The sequence below is a fragment of the Pipistrellus hanaki genome (genome assembly GCF_964339955.1).
Source record: "Pipistrellus hanaki genome assembly, chromosome: X".
NCBI lineage: Eukaryota > Metazoa > Chordata > Mammalia > Chiroptera > Vespertilionidae > Pipistrellus > Pipistrellus hanaki.
In genome coordinates, this window is record NC_140524.1 from 26,758,851 (window position 1) to 26,781,364 (window position 22,514).

General features: G+C 47.3%; 1 protein-coding gene across 11 annotated transcripts in view; it reads right to left on the reverse strand.

The window, feature by feature from the left end:
- Positions 1-22,514, reverse strand: part of BCORL1 (BCL6 corepressor like 1) — a 69,664-nt gene that overhangs the window by 14,434 nt on the left and 32,716 nt on the right. For 10 of the 11 annotated variants that reach the window (XM_084870698.1, XM_084870695.1, XM_084870697.1 and 7 more), the window contains 7 exons: positions 18,507-18,672; positions 17,156-17,236; positions 15,041-15,430; positions 10,654-10,877; positions 4,871-5,092; positions 3,085-3,251; positions 1,766-1,911 (listed from right to left, as the gene is read on the reverse strand). In XM_084870698.1, coding sequence (XP_084726824.1) covers positions 1,766-1,911; positions 3,085-3,251; positions 4,871-5,092; positions 10,654-10,877; positions 15,041-15,430; positions 17,156-17,236; positions 18,507-18,672 — 1,396 coding nt within the window. The remainder of the gene's footprint in view (positions 1-1,765; positions 1,912-3,084; positions 3,252-4,870; positions 5,093-10,653; positions 10,878-15,040; positions 15,431-17,155; positions 17,237-18,506; positions 18,673-22,514) is intronic. The other variant, XM_084870702.1, reaches the window with a different exon arrangement.

A 22,514-nucleotide genomic window follows, 5' to 3' on the forward strand; every position in this document is an offset into this window, starting at 1 on the left:
CCGCGGGCCACATGCGGCCCGCAGAGGAGTCTGATCCTGCCCGCCAGGTTTTTTGGGCAGTGAGCGCAGCCGAGGTGTTACAGTAGGAATTAGTAGTTCATATAGTCCGGCCCTCCAGCTCTCTGAGGGACCGTGATCTGGCCCCCACTTTAAAAAGTTTGAGGACCCCTGAGCTAAGAGAATAGGAGTCATCATTGGCCCAGGACAAAGGACTGAATGGCCATCACAAAGTGCCTCTGCCCCTTGATGACAGGGGCCTGGGCTGCCAGAGCTGGGGGAAAGGAAAAGTCAGTCCTTCCCTGAGCCAGAGAGAGGCTGGGTTCAGCTGTGAGGCCTGAGGCCTGTACAAGGTGATCAGCAGCTGCAGGGTGTAGTTGACTTAACTGGGAATGGAATGGAGGCTGGCTGAGCAGAACTCAAGGCCTCCCTCAGTGGCATTCCATCATCCCCCTCCAGCTTTCATTAGCATCCAGGTTAAGATGATCAGATGTCCCAATTTTTAACAATTTGTCCCACGTCCCGCGGAGTTTTAAAAAAGTCCCGATTTTTGGAAAGATTCTTTTAAATCTTTTGGACTTTTTTTTAAAACGCCTCGGGACACGGAACAAATTGTTAAAAATCGGGACTGTCCACCAAAAGCGGGACGTCTGGTCACCTTAATCTATGTGGCTCTTCCTATCTAGTCTTCCTTCCATGAAGATCTTCAGTTCTGGTTCCTTTGTTGCTTCCTCCATCATCAGCTACCTAGTTAACCTTTGTTCGATAAACAAATGAGCCCCTGGTTGGGAGCTCGGAACTGTCTCTCTGGGGCATGTGTTGTGTAAGGGCGGGGAGAGGAAGGGAGACTAACCAGGAGTGACCTTGGTCCTGTGGGCTTCCAATCCCAGAGGGGGTCTACCACAAACATCAGCACCTCCGAGGAGGGTGAGTGATATAGCTGTCTGTCTGTCTGTCACTCAGGCAGTCTGAGGAAGTAACTGCTAGAGGGAGGGCCATGCTGTGATGTCATTGAGGAGGCAGGGTTTCTTCCTTTAAAGGTCAAGTCTGAGGAGATTCCCACTGAGCATGCCCAAGCTAGACTTCCCTCCTTATCTTCCTCCTGCTGCCCAACTCACTATAAGCTATCTAACTGCAGACAAACAGCTGCCATCTGCTCATGAGAAAACGAACGCCTGTTGGCTTGTGGCCCTTGCCATAGGCCTGAACACCAGACACTTTTCCACAGGGGTTAGGTGAGGGAAGATGAGAAAGGAATGGGGCGGGGGGGAGGGGACAACACAGTTACCACAGGCAAGGGCTGTGAGAAATAGTGTCAGGAAGGGTCCCAAGGGTTCTACTCTGATCACCAACAGGAGAAAATGCAAAACCAGAAACAAAACGCTGTGCCACTTCTTTGCAACTGATATCCCATTCAACGCAGAGGTCACTATATTTTTCCAATTAAATCTGTTAGTGAGGCTGCTGTCCCATAGGAAGGCCTGTCCTACATGCCTCGCTAGAAAATGGGTCCCCGCAGGCTAGCAGGGTCCTGAAGAGGATGCATTCAATGTGGACATTCACAGCACAAGGATAAGAGGAAATGGGCCTTTGGGCTTTTTAAAGTATATAGAGATTTCTGAGATGCTTGAAAGAAAGCCTGTGAAAAGAGCTGACGACCCTCATGGGAGCTGTTTGAGATGGAGGGAGATGAAGACTATCACCTCAGGAATTCAAGACTCAGAAGCCAGCCTCCAGGATGCTGGCTTCAAGTCTGGGCCGTGCTTACCGCTGAGAAAGCGCTTCATGGTATCGCTGCTGGCCAGCTTCATGGCTGTCTGCCCCGAGTAGGTAGCCAGTGTCGGGTCAGCCCCATAGGACAGCAAGAGCCAGATGGTCTCCAGGTTGTCGTTGACTACTGCGTCATGAACTGGCCTGTGGAGGTGATACAGGGTGAGGACAATAGGGCCCAAGTGGGAACCTGGGTGTCTAGACCTCAGGCGGCCTTGTCAGGGAGAAGTAAAATGAGATGACCCAGTACAATGTGGATAAGACTTAGAGCAGAGGAATTATCTCTGGCCTACACCCCCCACAACATCTCTCCCTGTGCTCCTCCTCCCTCCCATTTCTCTCTCTTACGTTCCTCCCATATCTTGATATTGTCTCTATGGTACTTCTGGGGTTGGAGAGAATGGACCCTGACTGAGGATAAACCTAAAGCAGATGCTTAAGGTTATGAACAGAAGGACCCAATGAATGCCCATGAACAGGGATGAGCAGAACAGCTCCACACACCAGGTGGTGGCTAAGTAGAGCCGGAGTCCTTTGACTCAAGTCCCCCCACTTGGTATGTGGCTCGTGTTTCAATTTTGCCAGGAAGTAAGCCCTCTGATAGAGCAGAAGAGAATGGGTGTAATTTCTATAAGGTGTCTTTTTAGAAAGGGTATAGAGATCAACCAAGAATCAGATCAGGCCCTAACTGGTTTAGCTCAGGGGACAGAGTGTCAGCCTGCAGACTAAAGGGTCTCTGGCTCAACTCTGGTCAAGGGCATGTACCTGGGTTGCAGGCTCGATCCCTTGGGGGTTCATGTGGGAGGCAACCAATTGATGTGTCTCTCTCACATCGATGTGTGTGTCTCTCTCTGTATCTCCCCCTCCCTTCCACTTTTTCTAAAATTCAATGGAAAAATACTCTCAGGTGAGGAAAAATAAATAAATAAATAAATAAATAAATAAATAAAAGTATAGCCATAAAAAAAGAATCAAATCTGTATGTTACCCTGGTGCCTGAAGCCTGAGACTCTGCCTGAGACAGGCACACCCCCAGGATGGTTTGCGGAAAGCCTGAGCAGTCTTCCTGGTGAAGCTGCATCTGATGGGGTGATCCCTAGACAACCTCAGTCTCCCCTTGGTAAATGTTGTGGACTGGCCTGCTGGGAACACATCCATCCCTGCCCTAACCCAGTCTCTCCTACAGTCTGCAGATCTCTCCCTGAAACCCCTCCTGACAAGGCCTCTGTGCAACTCGCAGCCTGGCGTGCCGCATAGGTCTAGACTGGAACTGAGCTGGGGGAGGGTGGGAGTGGGGGGAGTGGGGGGGGAGCATGCCTGGTGCCATCCTGCGCACTGCAGTTCACATTGGCCCCATGTTCCAGCAGGATGTTCAGAATATCGGTCCAGCCCCGGGAGCAGGCCTCATGCAGGGCTGTGTAGCCAGCGTTGTCGCGGTGGTTCACATCCTCGCTGTCTTTCTGGAGACAGTAGAGAACAACATCCTGTGGGGACAAGGAGAGCTCCATGAGCAAAAAGTGGCTTAATTCTTGAAACCACCCCTGTTAAATTCGAAGCTCTCCAAATGTCTGGGAGAGTCTCAGAGCCTGCTCTTTATTCTGGGGACCAACAGGCGAGTCTCAAACTCCTTTGTCAAAGTTAGCCTTGCCCTAGTCAGATTGGCTCAGTGGGTAGAGTGTCAGCTCATGGACTGAAGGGTCCTGGATTCGATTCTGATCAAGGGCACGCACCTCTGTTGCAGGCTCAATCACCGGCCCTGGTCAGGGTACGTGTGGGAGGCAACCAATATATGTGTCTCTCTGACATTGATGTTTTTCTCTCTGTGTCTCTCCCCTCCCTTCCATGCTCTCTAAAAATTAATTGGAAAAATATCCTCCAGTGAAGATTAACAACAACAAAAAAGACTGTTCTGAGTACTATCCAGTGTGATCATCTGTCCATGTAGTAATTATTAGCTTCCCTGGGCTGAGATGACAGGACCAGAAGCAGAACTCCTGGCCCAGAAGCACCTTAACTAGTCTGGGCTGAAGCTGGTGAGGAAGGGGAGAGGCAAGCCTCCTACTGAGGAAAGAGGCCATAGGAGCTCCCAGGGGTCCATTATCAACCCTCCCAGGCCCTGGTGCAAATGGCCTGCTCAGCCATACTGATTGACGGCTAGCTCACAGGATGGGCGATTGAGTAAGCAAGCGTGCACATGAGCACGTGTGCCTGCGTTGCGGATGCTGCCTCAGGGGTGCTGCCTCCTGCTTGTGTCCCAGGGAGCAAGAGGAACCACTGCAAATGTTCACCTCTCTCCCGGGCCTCAGACCACCCCTGTCTCCTTCCTGTAACAGGCTACCCTACTGCTCTGGCCCTGTCCTGGTTAGTTCTCCTGCAGTTTCCTGTTTGAGGTTTGGCAGGAGGTTAAAGAAAATTAATCTTGAGGGCAGGGGTCACTCCTAGTTTTTTCTTTAGATCGTCCTTGGCAGTTCTCCAGACCCCTACACTAGGTGCTCAGGAAAGATGGTAGCTTGCCAGTGAGACTCTGGGAGTGCAATTGTCATTCAATGAGTTGGTTATAACCTGGCATGCATAGCTCAGTGACTGAGCATCAACCTATGAACCAGGAGGTCATGGTTCGATTCCCAGTCAGGGTTTATGCCTGGGTTGCGGGCTCAGTCCCCAGTAGGGGGCATGCAGGGGGCAGCTGATCAATGACTCTCATGATTGATGTTTCTATTTTTCTCTCCTGCCTTCCTCTCTGAAATCAATAAAAAAGATATTTTAAAAGAGTTGGTTAGAGGCATCAGAAACCTAAAAGAAGCAGGGGCTACTCTGTGATCATTCCTCTTCCTCTCTGAGTGCGGGAGCCACTGCACAAAGTCATTCAAAAAAACATAACCCCCTCAGAACCATTTCTGGCCTAGAAATGTATCGCACACCATTGTGTGTTAACATTTCAATTATGTTCATTTTAAATTGCCACTCAAATAAGCTTGCATTCACAACAAGAGGCCAGCCAGGTTCAAGCCCCAAACAAAGCCCTGCCCAGGCCACAGAAGAGCCAATGGGAGGGTTTCTCCAGGTGCTAGTGCAATTGTATCCTGCGCAGGATGTTCCTTACCTTATAGCCAAGACGTGCCGCCCGTTGCAGGAGGGTCTCACCCGCATTTTTGTTCACTATGAGCCGACGTGCCTCTGGGGGAATCTGCAGGGCTGCTGGGGACTCTGAGGCCTCCTCTAGGCTGGCACTTCGGCACTTCGAGGGTGTGCACAGTTCCGTGGCTTTCGCTGAGGCGGGAGACTTGGGAAATCGTGTCTTCTGCTGGTTCCAACGTCCTTTGCCCTGGAAAGCAGCGGTGCAGTCCTGGGTCAGCACAGGTTCCCATTCACTTCTCCCCAGAGAGCAGATGCCAAGGGGCTCACATCCTCAACCACACAAACCAAGGAAGGACGAAGGGGTTGGACATCAGAGACTGATAGGATATCTCAGCTTCTCTCAAGTACTCTGCATGCCTTCTGTAACCTGTCTCACTCTCCATTCATAGAGGTTTTTAGACATCATCTCTATAAGCAGAAGCAAACTCTGAGAGTAAAGATTAGTGGAGACAACTGACTGACTAAAGAGGGACAGCTGTGAAAGCCTTCTCTCTTATTGCAAAAACCTTCCCCGATATCCAACCTTCACCAGGCTTTCCCCATCTTCCACCACACTCCTCCCCAGGCCACACTCAGGCCCACCTGGAGTGCTGGAAGGCCTCAGGCTTGGGATTCAGGCAGATCTGGGTTTGAATTCTGCCTCTGTCATCTACTAGCTGCAAAGCCCAAACTCTCTGCTCCCCCCTCCTCTGAAGGGTCTTTGAAATCATAAACTAGAGAGGCTCCAGAACAATGCACAGGGTGGGTGCTCACAAAACATTAAGAGTCCTTACTTCATGAATGGCTCCCATGTGTCTCCTCTTTCCTCCCATTTGAACTGGAATGTCTAGAGTAAGTTCCCACGCCTGTCCCACCATGGTGTATTGCATCTATGGAGACAAGTAACTTATCTCCTTAGTTCAGGGGGTCTTCATATTGAGAAGAACTGTGCTCCAGGAGCTGCATTCAATGAACCAGACCCAGGAAGCCTCATCTGAGCCTGGACCTCAGTTAGATGATGAGCTTTTAAATTTAAGCTGATGCCATAGTTAGTGGAGACTTTGAGGGGCCTTGGGAAAGGCCCATGCCAGGGGTGTGTGTCTGGCACGTGGGAGGGACATGAACATTGGGAGGCAGAGGCCAGACTGTGCCCTCATCAGGCTCCAAGATGGCCCCTGACAATCTCCACTTGCTAATAGTCATGCTATTGCATAGCCTCCTCCCACACTGGATAGGACTAACCTTGTGTAACCAATAGATTGCTCAGATGATGATATGTGACCTCCAAGGCTTGGTCCTAAAAGACAATGTGGTTTCTGCCTTGCTCTCTTTTGGAACACTCGCTCTGGGGGGAAGCCAGTGCCATATCATAAGGACACTCCAGCAGCCCTTTGGAGAAACCCATGGGGGCAAGGACAGGACACCTTCTGCCAAGAACTAATATCAACTTGCCAGCCATGTGAGGGAGCCACCCTGGAAACCCCAGCCCCAATCAAGCCTTCAGATGAATGCATCCATGGCTGATACTTTGACTATAAACTTATGAGACCCCACAAATCCAGCTAGGTTGCTTCTGAATTCCTTATCCCCAGAAACTGTGTGAGATAATGTATGTCTATCATCACACTAAGTTTTAGAGTAATCTGTTAATCCACAGTAAATAATACATCCCTGTGTATCCAAATCTCTCAGAGCATCAAGGTCTCACTTAAATCCTGTTTTCTACAACATTCTACAACATTCTACAACACTCTGGTCCCCACTTCCTCTGCATACCCAGAAGACCTAGTCTGAATCACATAACCTGGTGCCTGATGTTTGACTGTTTTAATTTCCTTTCCTCATGTTTTGGGCAAGTCTGGCCTCCCCTGCTAAGTTTTAAGCTCCTTGAAAGCAGGGTTTATACTGTCATCTCTTTTGTTCCTTATAGCATTTAACTCAGGGCTGGGCACATAGTTGCAACAAATATTTGTTGACTTGAGCCACCTGCCAAGCCTTGGACAGCCAGAAAAGTTGCCTAGAAAGACATGAAGCCAGGAAAGGAGGGCCAGGGCATTTTTTCCCTCTGGTAAATCCCAAAACAACATGAGCCACTATCCATCCCCTTCCCAAAGAGGCAGAGAGATACAATCACTAGCAGGAAGGCACTAGCTCTGAGTATAGAATGCTGCCAGGAGGACAGTGGTGTATAATGGCAGTACTGGAGGATGCTGGGTAAAGGGCCCAAGTTTTTGCTAAGCAAAGCTAGGAGCCAAAGGGTAACTCTCCTTTTAGGGGCCAGAGTTGCCAGAGACAAAGAAGGCTGCCTTAGAGGGGGAGGAACAAGAGTAAATGAGAGTCATCTTCCCTCCCCCTTCCATCCTGGCTCGGATCCCCTGTGAGAAGCCGCCTATGGCCAATGCCCCAGCTTCAGTGTTGCAGGCGTGTCCCCCACCACCACCCACCACCTTGTTTCCCACTACAAAGCCCTGTGCCATGGGGGCAACTGGAGTAGGTGGTAGTGACTGGGGGAGAAAGAAAGGTGGGAGGGGAAAAGGGAGGCCCTGTGAAGGGACAAAAGCTCTCTGGGAGGAACATTTCAGTGGACACACCGCCAAGCAGAATAAGCAGACAGCGTGTGCTCCAGTATGCCAGGCAGCTGGTCACCTTTGTGTGTGACAAGGCCATCTCAATGCTGGAAGAGCTGGGAGAAGGGAGGATGTCTCTCACCTTTTGTCAGAACTGCTCAGAGTTGCAGTGTTTCCCTCCCTGGCCGTCCCCTCCCCCAGTGACTCCTGGATAGAGGGAACAGCCATCCATTCACAGGGTGGAGGCATATGTAAAGAGCAGGGTGGGTGGGGTATGGGGTGGGGCTCCAGGGGGCAGCCTGGCCTGCCTCAAGATCCAACTGTCACTTAGGACCCCAAAGTAACCTTGCACAAGTCCCTTAACTTCCAAGAGCCTCAATTTCCTAGTTATAAAGAAGACAGCACCACCTACCTCCAAGAGTCTCTGTGAGAATTGAAAGCCATTATGTGAATGGAGCACTCAGCACAGACCTGACTTTACTGCCCACCCCCCACCAACTCGCACCCCTGACATCCCTCTGGGAATTGCAGGGAATGATCACTGCTCCCTTGCTACTCCGTAATTCTGACCCTTCATTCTTTTTGTTTGTTTCTTTGTTTTTTTTTGTTTTAATATTTCTTGATTTCAGAGAGGAAGGGAGAGAGAGGGAGAGAGAAAAAAATCAATGATGTCGCTGAGACTGGTTTGGCTCAATGGATAGAGCATCGGCTTGGGGACTGAAAGGTCCCGGGTTCGATTCCGGTCAAGGGCATGTACCTTGGTTGCGGGCATATCCCCAGTAGGGGGTGTGCAAGAGGCAGCTGATCGATGACTCTCTCTCATCGATGTTTCTAACTCTCTATCTCTCTCCCTTCCTCTCTGTACAAAATCAATAAAATATATTTTTAAAAAAACATCGATGATGAGAGAGAATCATTGATTGGCTGCCTCTTGCGCACCCAGTACTGGGGATTGAGCCCACAACCTGGGCATGTGCCCTTGGCCGTAATCGAACCTGGGACACTTCAATCTGCAGGCCAATGCTCTATCCACTGAGCCAAACCAGCTAGGGCTGTTTCTTTGGTTTTTGTTAATCCTCAACCAAGGATATTTTTCCATTCATTTTTAGAGAGTAGAAGGGAGGGGGAGAGTCAGATAGAAACATCGATGTGAGAGAGACACATCGATTGGTTGCCTTTCACATGTGCAACCAAGGTAGGTGCCCTTGACCTGAATTGAGCCCAGAACACTTCAGTCCGCAGACTGACACTCTACCCACTGAGCCAAACTGGCTTTGGCTGTCTCCCTCATTCTTGCCTAGGCTAAAGCTCAAGGATGTACACCAACTCGGAAAGCACTTTAGGATGATGAAAGCCTTTAACAGACATACTTCCTCCTTTGTTCCCCTAAATACCCTTTCGAGATGGAAGGAGTATCATCTATTTTTCTTAAATATATATTTATTGATTTCAGAGAGGAATGGAGAGGGAGAGAGAGATAGAAACATCCATGGTGAATCATTGATTGGCTGCCTCCTGCACACCCCCTACTGGGGACCAAGCCCGCAACCTGGGCATGTGCCCTTGACAGGAGTCAAACCCGGGACTCTTCAGTCGGAAGGCCAATGCTCTATCCACTTAGCCAAATCAGCTAAGGCTCATCTCTATTTTTAAAGATAAAGAAATATGTCTGAGTACTTCATCTAAGCTGGAACCAGATTCCAGAATGGGAAAGAAGGGGGAAGAAGCACTAACTGGTTTGGCTCAGTAGACAGAGCGTCTGCCTGTAGACTCAAGGGTCCCAGGTTAGATTCCTGCCAAGGGTATGTACCTTGTTTGAGGACACATACTCAGTGGAGAGTGTGCAAAAGGCAGCTGATTGACGTTTCTCTCTCATTGATGTTTCTAACTCTCTATCCCTCTCCCTTCCTCTCTGTAAAAAAAAAAAAAAAATCAAAAAATTTTTAAATATATATATTTTATTGCTATTTTACAGAGAGGAGGAAGGGAGAGAGACAGAGAGCTAGAAACGTCGGTGAGAGAGAAACATCGACCATCTGCCTCTTGCACCCCCCCCACCGGGGATGTGCCCGCAACCAATGTACATGCCCTTGACCGGAATCGAACCCGGGACCCCTCAGTCCGCAGACCGATGCTCTACCACTGAGCCAAACCGGTTTCGCCAAATATTTTTTTTTGAAAGGGGAAACGAGCACCTAGTTTAAGGTGACCAGACGTCCCGATTTTTAACAATTTGTCCCGCATCCCGCAGTGTTAAATCGGGACTTTGTCCTTTTAAAAGGCTGCAGGACGCGGGACAAATTGTTGAAAATCGAAACCATCCCGCCAAAAGCGGGACATCTAGTCACCTTAACCTAGTCTCTCCCCTTCTGCCAGTGCCCTGCAGGGATCCCTGCTTGGGAGCTGGAAAGAGCAAGAAGAAGCACAGCCATCATAAAAAGCCTAATATAATATAAGCGCATTTTTGTTGTTGGCAATGATGAGTACATAGTACAAGTACACATTTGAACCCAAACTTTCACTTCTCTCAAATGTATAGCTCATCCAGGATGAAAACTGTGTGATTTTTTCAAATTGTTTAATGTGGAACCTAACACTCATGTTGTTAACATCAGACCCAAAAGAGATGTCAATTTTGAACAGGGTTTCTAGAATGTTTGCCTGGCTACTGATATGATGACTGCCCACTTACCTGCTCCTTTGTGACTGGATAGTGAGTGTGGAGATGGGTGGATATAAAGGGACCCAAGTGGAATTCCTTCAGCCCCACCCTTTAGCAACCTTTGTCTAGACGTCAACTACCTTGCTCCCATTTGCTACCTTGATTGACTCAGAAATCTCCCTGATTGATTTCCACTGAGTTAAGCACAGACAAAAGCTTCTTGATTGGATGTTAACAAGCTATTCAGGCTACCATAATCTTAACTCAAAAGCGATCCAAGGCTTGTGGAGGAAAAGCCATCATGAACCAAACCCTATACTTTGCAAATGCTTACAGTTAGCTCTAACTTCAGATCCTCCCCTGAACGCTTCTAGAACTAATTTAAAATACTTTAATAAATATGGGTTAATGTGATCCTCCCATTCACTCATTCACTCACTCACTGTTTCACTCAGAGAACTGTTGACAGAGGAGCTTCTGGAAAGCCTGCAACCCTAGCCCACTCCCCTCTTCCACAACTCCCCATAGCTAGCAACACACCTTTGCCTCTTCTGAGACGTTTACCATATGCTTGGTCTTGCACTTTCGTTTTCCTGATGGCTTTTCTGAATTTTCAAGGCAGGCTGGCTCCTCCAGGTTATTCGGGAGAAAGCCATTTGGTGAATCCGAGATCCCTTGGGCTTTGTTGGGCAAGAGAAGGTTCCTGTTCCTGAGGTGGTGCTCCGAATTTTGGGAGGAAGTCTTCTGCTTACGGGCCTTTAACTCTGAAGGCACAAAACAGGAAAGAATGAATGTCAGGGAAATAGAACACAGAAAACCAAGCCTTCCTCCCACATGAATCAGAGGAATTTGGAGATTAGAACCTCAGAAATAACTGTGTAATTATCTACCTGTATTGGTGGTGACAATTCCACTAACTGCTTCTCAAATGGACACTGTATTTCAATGTCAGTCCATCCTCTATAAGCAGGTGACAACTCTCAGCCCTGCCAGAAGGGGGAGACCCATCTGGCTGTCCCCAAAATGATGGTCATTTTTAAATATTTCCCCAAAGCCCAAAGCAAATCAGAACTTCCTTTTCAGCTTTCTCCCTATCCCCTTTGCCTTTTTCTTCATTCCAATGGAGAAAACAAATTTAGAAGCTCTGCTGAAGTGAAGTATGAAGCATATTAGAGTGGGGAGTAAATGGTGGGAGACTTCCTTCAGAGCCTCAACTCTACCTACCTGATTGCCCTGTTGGTCACTCTTGTGAGGACAGAAAGACCAAAGCCACAGAAACTCCCTAAAATCAGAAAGTGCCATTGGGACTCAACCGGTGGACAATCACAGAAACCTGCTGCCCCCCTGGTTGGAAATCAAGTTACTGGAACAGACTGGGTAACGTTTCTAATTCTACCCACAGCTCACTGAACAAAGCACTTCCTAATTTCGTACAACTCATTCCAGCTCCAGAGCAGGGAGATCCCTGATTGGCACTGGGAACCCCATTACCAAGAGCCTCAGCGCCCAGGTCAGTCCTAAACCTCACATGTAGAAGGGATAGACGGGGTTTACCCTTATCTCTTAGCTAATATTAGTGTTACATGGCTTGGCCACGCCACTAGCTGTGTGACTGGCTAGAGGCAAGTCATAATCTCCCCAAGCCTCATTTCTATGCCTGTAATATGAGGAGAATATAATCCACATCAAAGGACTTAATATAAGAATTAAATGAGGCAACAAATGCAAAACCCCTTTATAAAGTATTAGAAAGAGTAAGGCATCGTTAACACATTACTTAAGTGTAAACTCTTTACGTGGGGCCATGCCCATGTGTTCTTTATCTCCCTCACAGGCCTGACCATCATGCCTACCTAGCACATGGCACAAGATCAGTATGTCTGTCAAATGTGTAACTGCAGCCTTGATTTCACCAATTTGTAAAATGGGGGGAAGGGGGTGGCCAAGATCCAAGAGTTCTCAATTCCCTCCCTGGACCTGGCCATGTGCTCTCACATGTGGCATCACCAAGGGCAGATCCAGATGTGGGAGCCATCATTACATGAGGAATTGAGAGTAGGTTATGCTAAAACTCTTAGGCGGCCAGCAGTCGCACTACCACTTTCTCCCAACTAGTCCCAACCCACTAGTGGGTCCCCACACCCGTCCAAGAACGGCTGTACTAGATGGGTTGTAATGGCACTTCCGGTCAAAATATTCTAAACCAGGAATTTTAAAGCAACAAGTTTGAGCTGAGGCAAAAGAGGAAGGAACGGACCGTGCCTTGTGAGGACCTCAGGAAACACGGGGAAGCCATATTACAGCATTCAATGCCACAGAAGAGGCAGCAGTCCCTACCCCGTTACCAAGACCAGGGCAGGCTCTGGAGTTTATACAATTGTGGTGGAGCAAGGGCTTCCTGGTAGCACACAAAGGCACGGAGAGTGGAGGTAGTGAGTATGGGAGTGGGAGTAGCTCTTCCTCTCTCTTCTGCAGGTCAAGAAGGGAATAACACAAGCCCAGAACCAAAGGAAAGGTCATGAAGCTCAGACAGGAGTAAGGTAACCTGTCTAGTTTGGACTGTGCCTGACTCTCTGATGTCCACCTGAAAAATGGGTAGTAGTAATAGAAGAGATCAGAGCTTTTTTGAGGAGATCTCTGCCAAGCAATTCCTTCATGAAGGTCACTACCAGATCTGGAGGAAGATGACCAGACCATATGACAAAGCCAACAACCTCAACTGAAAACCCTTAGACACACACATGGAGGGAGAATGACCTACTTTCTAACAATTGGAGCTGCCCCCAAGTCAAATAAAAGGCCTTGCTAAGCAGTGTTCTCCATACTCCTGGAGCTGTTATAAGGAAAGACTACCTACCAAGTGCTGTGAAGATCTCTGTATTGGATGGAAAACTGGACCAGGCACCCTTGGAGGTTCTTCTGGTTTCAAAAGCCCATAAATTCAGTAAGAAGTTTCCAAGTTTCTAGGAAGCTAGTCCTCATTAGAGAAGACTGGTGCTACAAAATCTCTTCTTCCTCTGAACACAAGTGGCTGAGGCCAACAGCTTGACAACTCATTCCTGACCAATCCATTAAGGCTCTGACAGAAAAAAGGAAAAACTATCCCCATTTTCTCACATAGTTGATGAAAATTAGCTCAATTACTCTCATAAGTGTAGAGATCTGTATCTTATATGTCTCTATTTAAACAGAGCTGGAAATGAAGTCTAGCCTTCTTTGCATTATAAGAAGCCCAATATCTACTCCCGGCTCAGTATGCGGTTATTCAGTTTTTGCTAATCAGGAAACTGCAGATATTTGCCAGCAGCTCGGGATGAATACATAACAGGAGACAATCAATTGTTGCTTCAAGGGCAGAGGTCAGAGAAAGAGAGTGAGTGCGAGATAGAGACATTATTTTGGAGCCCAGAGATGCATATTTTGCTCGTCTAGAAATCCATTATAGGAATGATCCTGAACAGTACTTAGTGAAACACATTGATATTAGGTAGGTGACAGGCTGTGCCTTCATGATTACATATTATAGCATCTGATGTGGCCACATAAAGCCTGTTTTTCTCCTTGGGTCCAACAAATAATGCCACCTCGGTCACCTCAAAGCTTCACCCTGCCTCTTTGTTTTATTTTATTAATCCTCACCCAAGGATATTTTTCTCATTGATTTTTAGATTGGAAGGGAGGGGGAGAGACAGAGAGAAACATCATTGTGAAAGAGACACATTTATTTGTTGCCTCCTGCATGCACCTGGCCGGGGGCTGGGGATTGAACCTGTAACCAAGGTACTTGCCCTTGACCAGAATCAAACCCACAACCTTTCGATGTTCTAACCACTGAGAAAAATGGCTAGGGCTTCACCCTGCCTCTTAATAACCTTCCTTTGTGGCTTTAAGGGAGAAAGCAAAGTTATGTCTACTTCTACTTGAAGTTCTTCTGTTGGGTTGAGAAAACCATTTTACTTTATTTTAGTTTAGGAGCTGGAGACATCCCAGAAAAGTCCATTAATGCCCTCCTCCTCCCTGAACCCAAGATTCTAGGCAAGAGAGCCCAGCCTCCCCAAAAACCCAACTTCCTCAAGCCAACCAAAGAATTCCCTGGTATTGAGTTGTACCATGCCAGGATGTCCCTGTCGCCTTGACCATAGATTCAAACTTTTATAACAAGTTGAAGGGCTTGGGCCTATTTATCCTCAGCTCACCTGTAAATTAGTCCAAACTCATTCAATTTCAACCCTAAGCCAAAACCAATGACTAGTGTTAAATGACCCACTCTGGTCAGTGTGGCTCAGTGGTTGACCATCGACCTATGAACCAGGAAATAACAGTTCAACTCAGGACACATGCCCAGGTTGTGTCAATCCTCAGTAGGGGGCATGCAGGAAGCAGCCAATCAATGATTCTCTCTCATCATTGATGTTTCTATCTCTCTCCCTTTCCCCCTAGAATATATATATATATACATACACACACACACATATATATATATACATATATATATATATATACACACACACATACATACATATATATTTTTTAAATGACCCTCTCACCCAGTCAGCATGGCTCAGTGGTTGAGCATTAACCTATGAACCAAGAGTTCAATTCCTGGTCAGGGCACATGCCCGGTTGCAGGTTTGATCCCCAGTGGGCAGCGTGCAGGAGGCAGCTGATTGATGGTTCTCTCTCATCATTGACATTTCTCTCTCTTTCCCTCTCCCTTCCTCTCTGAAATCAATATATATATAATTTTAAATGACCCCTCTGGCAGCTGAGGCTCATAGCACCAGGTTTCTATGGGTGCAGCGGCCTTTACAGGTGTAGAGAAGACAGAGGTGGGAACCCCCAAGATGCCAGAGGGCGCCCAGAAGCTAAAGTCATTGTAGCTTGGGTGACAGCAGCTCACTGGGCAGCACTCTCTACCCAGCCTTACCAGCTCTCCCTTTCCGCCGCTGCTCTTCTTCTTGCTCGGTCAGGTACTCCCCAGTCTGATATTTTCGGTTCTTCTGCCGTCTCCGTTTCTTCCTCTTCATCAGACCATCCTCCTCATCTTCCTCCTCCTCCTCATTGGTGTCCCACATTTGCCGGGCAGCCTCTGTCCTCCAGGGCATTTCTCGGGCTCGCCACAGATGCCTGCGGCCCTGGCTCAGCAGAGTCTTATCCTGGGCATGGTGGCTGCGATACTGGGTGTCCCGTTGGGTCTTTCTCACCTTTCGACGCTTAGCTGGGATGGGGGTCACCTCCATTTCCTCCTCTGTGGGGAAGACTTCCTGGCTTCCCATGTCACTGTCTGCCATTCCAGTAAAGGAGCTACAGATGCTTCCTGTAGACAGGACATACAGAAGGTGGTCAGGTACCTCTTCAAAGGACAAAGTATGGTGTTGAAGCAAGTGCCCTGCATTAGAAATCTGAAGGTCTGGATTCAAGTTCAGGCTCTGGCAGTTATTAACTATGCTGTAGGAAGGTTCCTTCACTTCTGTTTTCCCATCTATGAAACGGGGCTACTATTCTCTGCCTTAATGATCTTTTGGGACTGTTTTGAGGCTCAAAGGAGACCATTTACTCATATGCACTTTACAGAGTCTAATATATCATACAACTATTGAGTATCCAAACTACACACCCTTCCTCATCCATGTTGCCACAGGTCCTTGCCCCTTGGGAAATTAGGATTTAGAAGAGAGTGAGGGAGGGCAGACTGGCAAGGGGTCCCCTGCCCCTGCTTTCTATGTGACCACCAATCTCGCTGACAGAGCCACCCTAAAGAAGCAGATCTGGGTATTCACAAAGAAGGGTCTCAGGAAAAGCGAAGCAAGAAGGAGTTCCTTTCCTGTGGCGCTGGCCTGGGTTAGTCCCGCCCAAATGCTCCTCAGCCAGTCCCTCTTCCCTTATGTTGATCCCACCTCTATTGAGTGGCAGGAGTCCAGGGGTGGAGCTTTCTTCCTGGTACCTCCCCCTGCCCCGCTGCAGCTGTTCTATACCTCTGGCAAACCATTTCCCCCTTCTCTCCCCACCACCCCAGGATGATGGTTTCTTCCCTACCCTCTTCTGCCACCTTGCCAAGAGGCCATTTTCCTCCCTACTCCTTCCTTCGGTTCTGCTAACAACAAAAGTACAATCCTAAATTGGCCCAGTTTAGCACTACAGGGGATCTGACATCTCCCTCAGAAGCAGATCTGAGACACCACCCTCTTTCTCCCAAGGCCTGGCTATTAACTCAACCATCTCCAAAGCCAAGTGAGGTCAGCAGAAGAAAGAAATGGTTCGAGGCAAACAGAGCAGCCCTTGACCAAAGCTTCAAGTAGTAACACCACTTAAAGGCAGCAAATATCTAGCAAACTTGCCATTATACAAACCAGGCAGGGTACAAAGTGTTCTGGTTAATCTAATATTCTAGATAATACAGAATCACCATAGAGATCACACAGGATCACCAATTTCTACAGAATCAAATGCAGTAGAATGTGTTTAATGTGAAAACAGGGCTGGTAACAATGTAAGCCCTCGTCGATGATTCAGAGGACACTTAAGGATTTTGTGAGGCTTCCAGGCTGTCATTATGAGTCCCAATTACCACTGTGCTCTCCATGTGCTGAAGTGTCAGTTAATAAAATGTCAGATAACTGAGCTTACACTGTGCCCTGCTTCCCCAATCTATCCACTTTGCATAAAAATCTGGGTGAACCAGAGTTAGGGATAGGGCTAAATGTCTGTGTCCAAGATTGGCCCCAATAATCATGAGATGCCAAAGCTTGAGGTAGAGCCAGTTTGCCTAAGTGGCTCAGGCCTTTCCTCTTTCTACCATTGGCTGCCAACAAGAGATATCAAATCCCTGTTCTAAAAAAATCTAAGTAAATATCCCTCACAACTTGGGCAATCCCCCCACCCATCCCCACCCTGGGCTCTCTCGTCTCCACCAGGAGCTGGGCATCTTGGCACAGTGAGTCAAATTCCCAAATCTCCAACTGGGCCAATGTCAAAATCACTTGGCTAGATTTCTCTCTCTCTTGGCAGTGCCAAGATGGACCACAGCCTCGCACTCACTCACCAGACTGACTGCGCGTCCGGGTGCTCAGAACCACAGGGATGAAGTCACGGAAACTGCTCTTTGCTTTCTTCTCCAAGGAACCTGAAGTGATGTGTGGTTTCGGGGCAGAAGGCAGAAATATCACAGTCAGAGTCTAAGGACTGGGAAGCCCCCCCTGAGTGGCTCAGGTGAGAAAGTCAAGGGAGGGTGTATGTTCTCCCTGGTTTCAGTTATCAGCTCCCGTTAGGCTGCTATCACCTCCGTATCTCTTTTCGAGAAGGAGCATTTCCTGGTGGTTTTGAAAACATGGGAGTTGGGTCATTTCTGCTGACACCAAAAAAAAGGCAGGGCATCAAATAGATTCGCCAGCATGCCAGAATGGAGAAGGCCAGGCTGCCTGTACGACTCTGCGGCTGCTGTACCTCCACAAAGTTCTCACAGAGCTGGAGCAAGTCCCAGAGAAGGGCAACCTCAGTGAATCTTAGAGGACTGAGCGAGGCAGGAAGAGGGGAGCAGGAAGCGGAGGACAGAGGGAAGCTGCTATGTAAGAACAGACTAGAAAAGAGGCAGGCCGTGTCAGACGGGCAAGGCCATGAACACAGGCTACTGGGGGCAGGAATACTTGAGCTTCTCTCTCTGATGAGGGTGCCAAGTTAACTATTAGTGGCAGAGTACCTCCCCACCCCAAACATCTTGTGTGTCCCTAAATAATAAGGGTTTAGAATTACTCTAAACCACATGTGTCAAACACAAGGCCCGCGGGCCAAATCCAGCCCGCCAGGCCTTGCAATGTGGCCCGCACCGCGCTGTCATCACTGCACTCCGCTGTCAGTTTATGACATTGTCAGTTTATGACTGTTCAGTAAACCATTCAGCCCGCGATTTAGGCTGGATTTTAGATTTTGACCCCTTCTCTGATTGAGTTTGACACCCCTACTCTAAACCCTTCTAGGTGGCTAGCTGTTCATTTTTAGCTTTTTGTAATGGGTACACCCAAGGTAAAGAAAATAGTGTAACGGACCCCCATTCTGCTGTTTAGTATCAATCCTCATTAAGCCTGTTTCTTCTCTGAGCCTGACCTATTGCAGGGTAATGGGTTGTTTCCTCTGTTGCAGAACTGACTTTTACCTGTCTGAAAACCACCTCTTTCGGCCTTCAGACTATGTCTTATTCTATTCTAGCAACCAGGGTGAGGCAAATAAGCTGCTTCTCCCTCCTCTCTTCCCTTTGATTTCAGAGGTGTCAATTATATCCTCCTTGTAGAGTGAGGAAGTCTCACGTTTTGGTCAGTCTCAGAGCCCCTCCTTCCGGCCTGCAGAGGGATTCCTCTGTGGCCCAGCCCAGCCCAGAGGGCCAGGACCCAGGGGCCTACCTTCCTCTTGGCCATCTGTTCGTGTTCCTGGAGACTGGGACTCCGGCTTGGTTGGCTTCCGGTGCTTGTGCTTTACCCTGACTCCATTGTGCTCTTTTCCTGAATCTGCAGCCCCCTTGGGGCTTTTCTTGGTGACTTCCTGGGAGTCACTAGGTGGCTTCCGGCACTGTGGAGAGGTAGAGAGGGTCAGGTCTGAGGTCAGTTTCCCTTCTTAAGAAAGCTCTCCTAATATTGAGCCCTGTGCCCCGATTCTGACACATGGATCCCAGGTGGGGGCCAGGGGAAGGGACCACTGGCTGCCTTCCCCAGCTGGATGTGGAGGGTATTTTTTGTACTTTAACCTGTGCCCTAGCTAATCCTAATAAACATCTACATCCCATCATTTTAAACATGTCTACAGAGTCTGCATTCACATGCTAAATAAACACCCAAAGTCATTTTAAAAGGTGCAAAATCAGGCCCCGTACTCTCTATATCCAAAAAGCAGTAGAGAGACAGGCAGAAAGCAAAAATGCCTCTTCTGCAAGCTCGGTGACTATATTGTTCACCTAACTTCACTGTGAATGGTATTGACACCAACAATTGAAAATAATTCACTATGCGGGCCAACTCAAGAAAAATGATCTATTTTCACGTGCAAATTAATACCTGAGAACAAATTCAACTGAAACAAATAGAAAAGCCTGACACAGGAGCAATCCAAAATCTCCCCACACTTATGAAAGGCATGTTTCATAAAGCCACTTTATACTTTGTAGCACTTTCAAGTTTTCCAAAATACTCTCCTCTTTATTATTTGATTTGATCTTCCCAACAACCCTGAGAGGGAAGCTAAAATCATCCCCATTAAAAAGACAAGTTAACTGAGGTTCCAAGAGAGTAAGTTAAATGATTAGTCCAGTGCAACACATAACCCACAGCATATGCTCACTCAGGGGCTGCCACTTACCAGGCAAACCTGGCAAGTTAGCATGTTTGCGCTTGCAGTGACAGAGTGGCAGCTAAGATCAGTGCTCCTGGCTCCCATACTGGGACTCTTTGCATTAGCTCTCATTCTTCTATTTCCCTACTTGTGTCCTCGACTGTTTTGCTCAACCGAACTCACACCTCCTGTTCAATACATCAGACAGGCACTGTTTAAGGACATTCAGCCTAATAGTCACATATTCTCACAAACTCCAAGGTCTCTTCATTCCACCAAATAAGAAATAGGACAGGGTAAGGATTTTCAGTATCTTGTATCCAGGGAATGCAGAATAAGCAAAATGTCTTAACAAAGCAAGCCATAGGAAGAATGTTCTTTCCCCCTAAGCCAGTGGTTCTCAACCTTTCTAATGCCGCGACAGTTCCTCATGTTATGGTGACCCCCAACCATAAAATTATTTTTGTTGCTACTTCATAACTGTAATTTTGCTAATGTTAATGAGTTGTGATGTAAATATCTGTGTTTTCCGATGGTCTTAGACTGTACAGCAGCGGTTCTCAACCTGTGGGTCGAGACCCACAGGTTGAGAACCGCTAGCAGGATTGCCTAAGCCCATCAGAAAACAGATATTTACATTACGATTCAGAACAGTAGCAAAATTACAGTTATGAAGTAGCAACGAAAATAATTTTATGGTTGGGGGGTCACTGTATTAAAGGGTCGTGGCATTAGAAAGGTTGAGAACCACTGCCCTAAGCAGACCTATACACCACCATCTAGAAGGTTATCACTGTCTAGCTCCAGCTAAGGGGGTGGCAGTTATCTTATCGATGGAACATTTTCCATGGGAATGGGGATCTCAATTCTCCAGGGACAGGGAAGTTGCCATTCCCCATCAAATTCCAGGGACTCCTACTAACCCATGAACACCGCCTGCTTCTTATTCAGCTGAATATTCAAGTTCAGCTCCTCCCTCTGCTTGCTGCCAGTTCCTACAATCTAACGTGTTAGGAGAAGAAAATAATTGAGGAGGAAAGGAGATGGGGACCACGGGGGGGGGGAGGGGGGGGGAGTTCCATGCATTTAAATCTGAATATGTCCTACTTATTTCTGAATATTGTTTTTCAGCTGGCTCTTTCAAGTACAGATCATTAACTTTTAGTTACTGAAACAGACAATGAGTACAACATATAGAAGGGATGTCTGTCTGTACCTTCTTCAGGGGCAGCACTAAGAGTAAAAATATATTGTGTACTCCAACTTAGGCAAAAAGTTGGGAGGGAGGGGCCACCATGTAAGATGAACGTTCCAGTGACCAGAAGTTTTGTTTTTTTAATATATTTTATTGATTTTTTTTTTTTTTTTTTTTTTTACAGAGAGGAAGGGAGAGGGATAGAGAGCTAGAAACATCAATGAGATAGAAACATTGATCAGCCGCCTCCTGCACCCCACCCACCCACAGGGGATGTGCCCGCAACTAAGGTACATGCACTTGACCGGAATTGGTCCTGGGACCCTTCAGTCCGCAGACCGACGCTCTATCCACTAAGCCAAACCGGTTTCGGCCAGTGAGCAGGGTTTTGAAAGGTTTTCCCAAGAAGTTTTACAAGGAATGAGAAGACAGATACACTCAGAGCCAGATGAAGCAGAACTCATTCTTTTCTGATGATTCAAAAGGCTCTTCAGGGTTCTGCAAGGCCCTGGGGCAGGTGGAGTTGGATACAGGTGACTCTTCTGATTCTTGGCCATGCCCTGAGAGGGGCTGTTTTAAATTAATTCCTGATCATAGTTTGCTTATCAATGTCCCCCCCCCTCAGGAAAATGGAATATAAGAAAAGAAAGTTCAAAGTTATTTGCTCTCCTGAAAAATGGGCACTTATTAAGTCATTAAGGCCATTGCTAAGCACTGCCTCAAGGCCCCTAATCCTGTAACTTTACTCTCTGGCCTCTGCATCTGTCAGTGGGCCCAGTGAACTGTCCATCCAAGATAGGAATAGGCAGTGCCTCGCCTGTCATTGAGTCATCTGCAAGACATAAGCTCCATGAGAGCAGACAGCACATCTATTTTGTTAGCAATACTAACAATAATAACAGTGACCGCCATCACTTACTCACTATGTGCCAGGCATTGTTCTTAGCATTTATGTATATCACCTCATTTAATCTTTTTTTGACCAGCTTTGTTGACATATAATTTGTTGAGATACACCATATAATTCAATTGTTTTTAACAGTCACAGAGTTGTGTTACCATCATTGCTATCAAGTTCCAGAACTTTTTATCACCCCAAATGGAAGCCTGATACTCATGAAGCCATCACTCCCCAAATTCCCATCCCCACCAACCTGAGGCAACCACTGATCTACTTTTGTCTCTACTGGCCTGCCTATTCTGGACATTTCACATCATCATCTCCTTTCATCTTTACACAGCCCTATGAGTAGGCACTATTATTTTTTTTTAGAATAGGCAATATAATTGTCTCATTGTATAGATGAGAAAACTGAGAGCCAGAGAGCGTAAGTAACTTGACTAACATCACTCAGCTAAGTAGGGCCAAGATTCAAACTCAGGCACTGTGCCTGGCTCCAGAGATCACACTCAACAAAATGCTACACCTCCCTCCTGACAATGTATCCCCACTGCTTGGGAGGGACTGGCATGTAGGAGCTCCTCAACAAACACTTGCTAAGTGGTCAGTGAAACAGCTGTGCATGAGGGTATAGCACTATGGTATAGCTGAGATGAATGTGAACTTCGGAGCCAATGAGAACTAAGTTTGAATTCTGGCTCTGCCATTTAGTAGCTGGGTAACTTTGGGTAGCTTACCCACTTAGTCTGTTTTATTTATTTTCTTATCTGTAAAATGAGTGTAGTGTTTACCTCATTTTATTATTTTAAAGATTAAGTTAGATAACATATATAGGAAGCTCATAGTATATAGTAGGAGTTCAACAAATGGTAATAACTAATAATGACATGGATTTATTATTATTGTTATTATTAGAGGCCCAGTGCACAAAAGTTGTGCACTGGTAGGGTCCCTAGTGGCTGCTGGCCATGGCCTCTCTCCCTTCCCCTG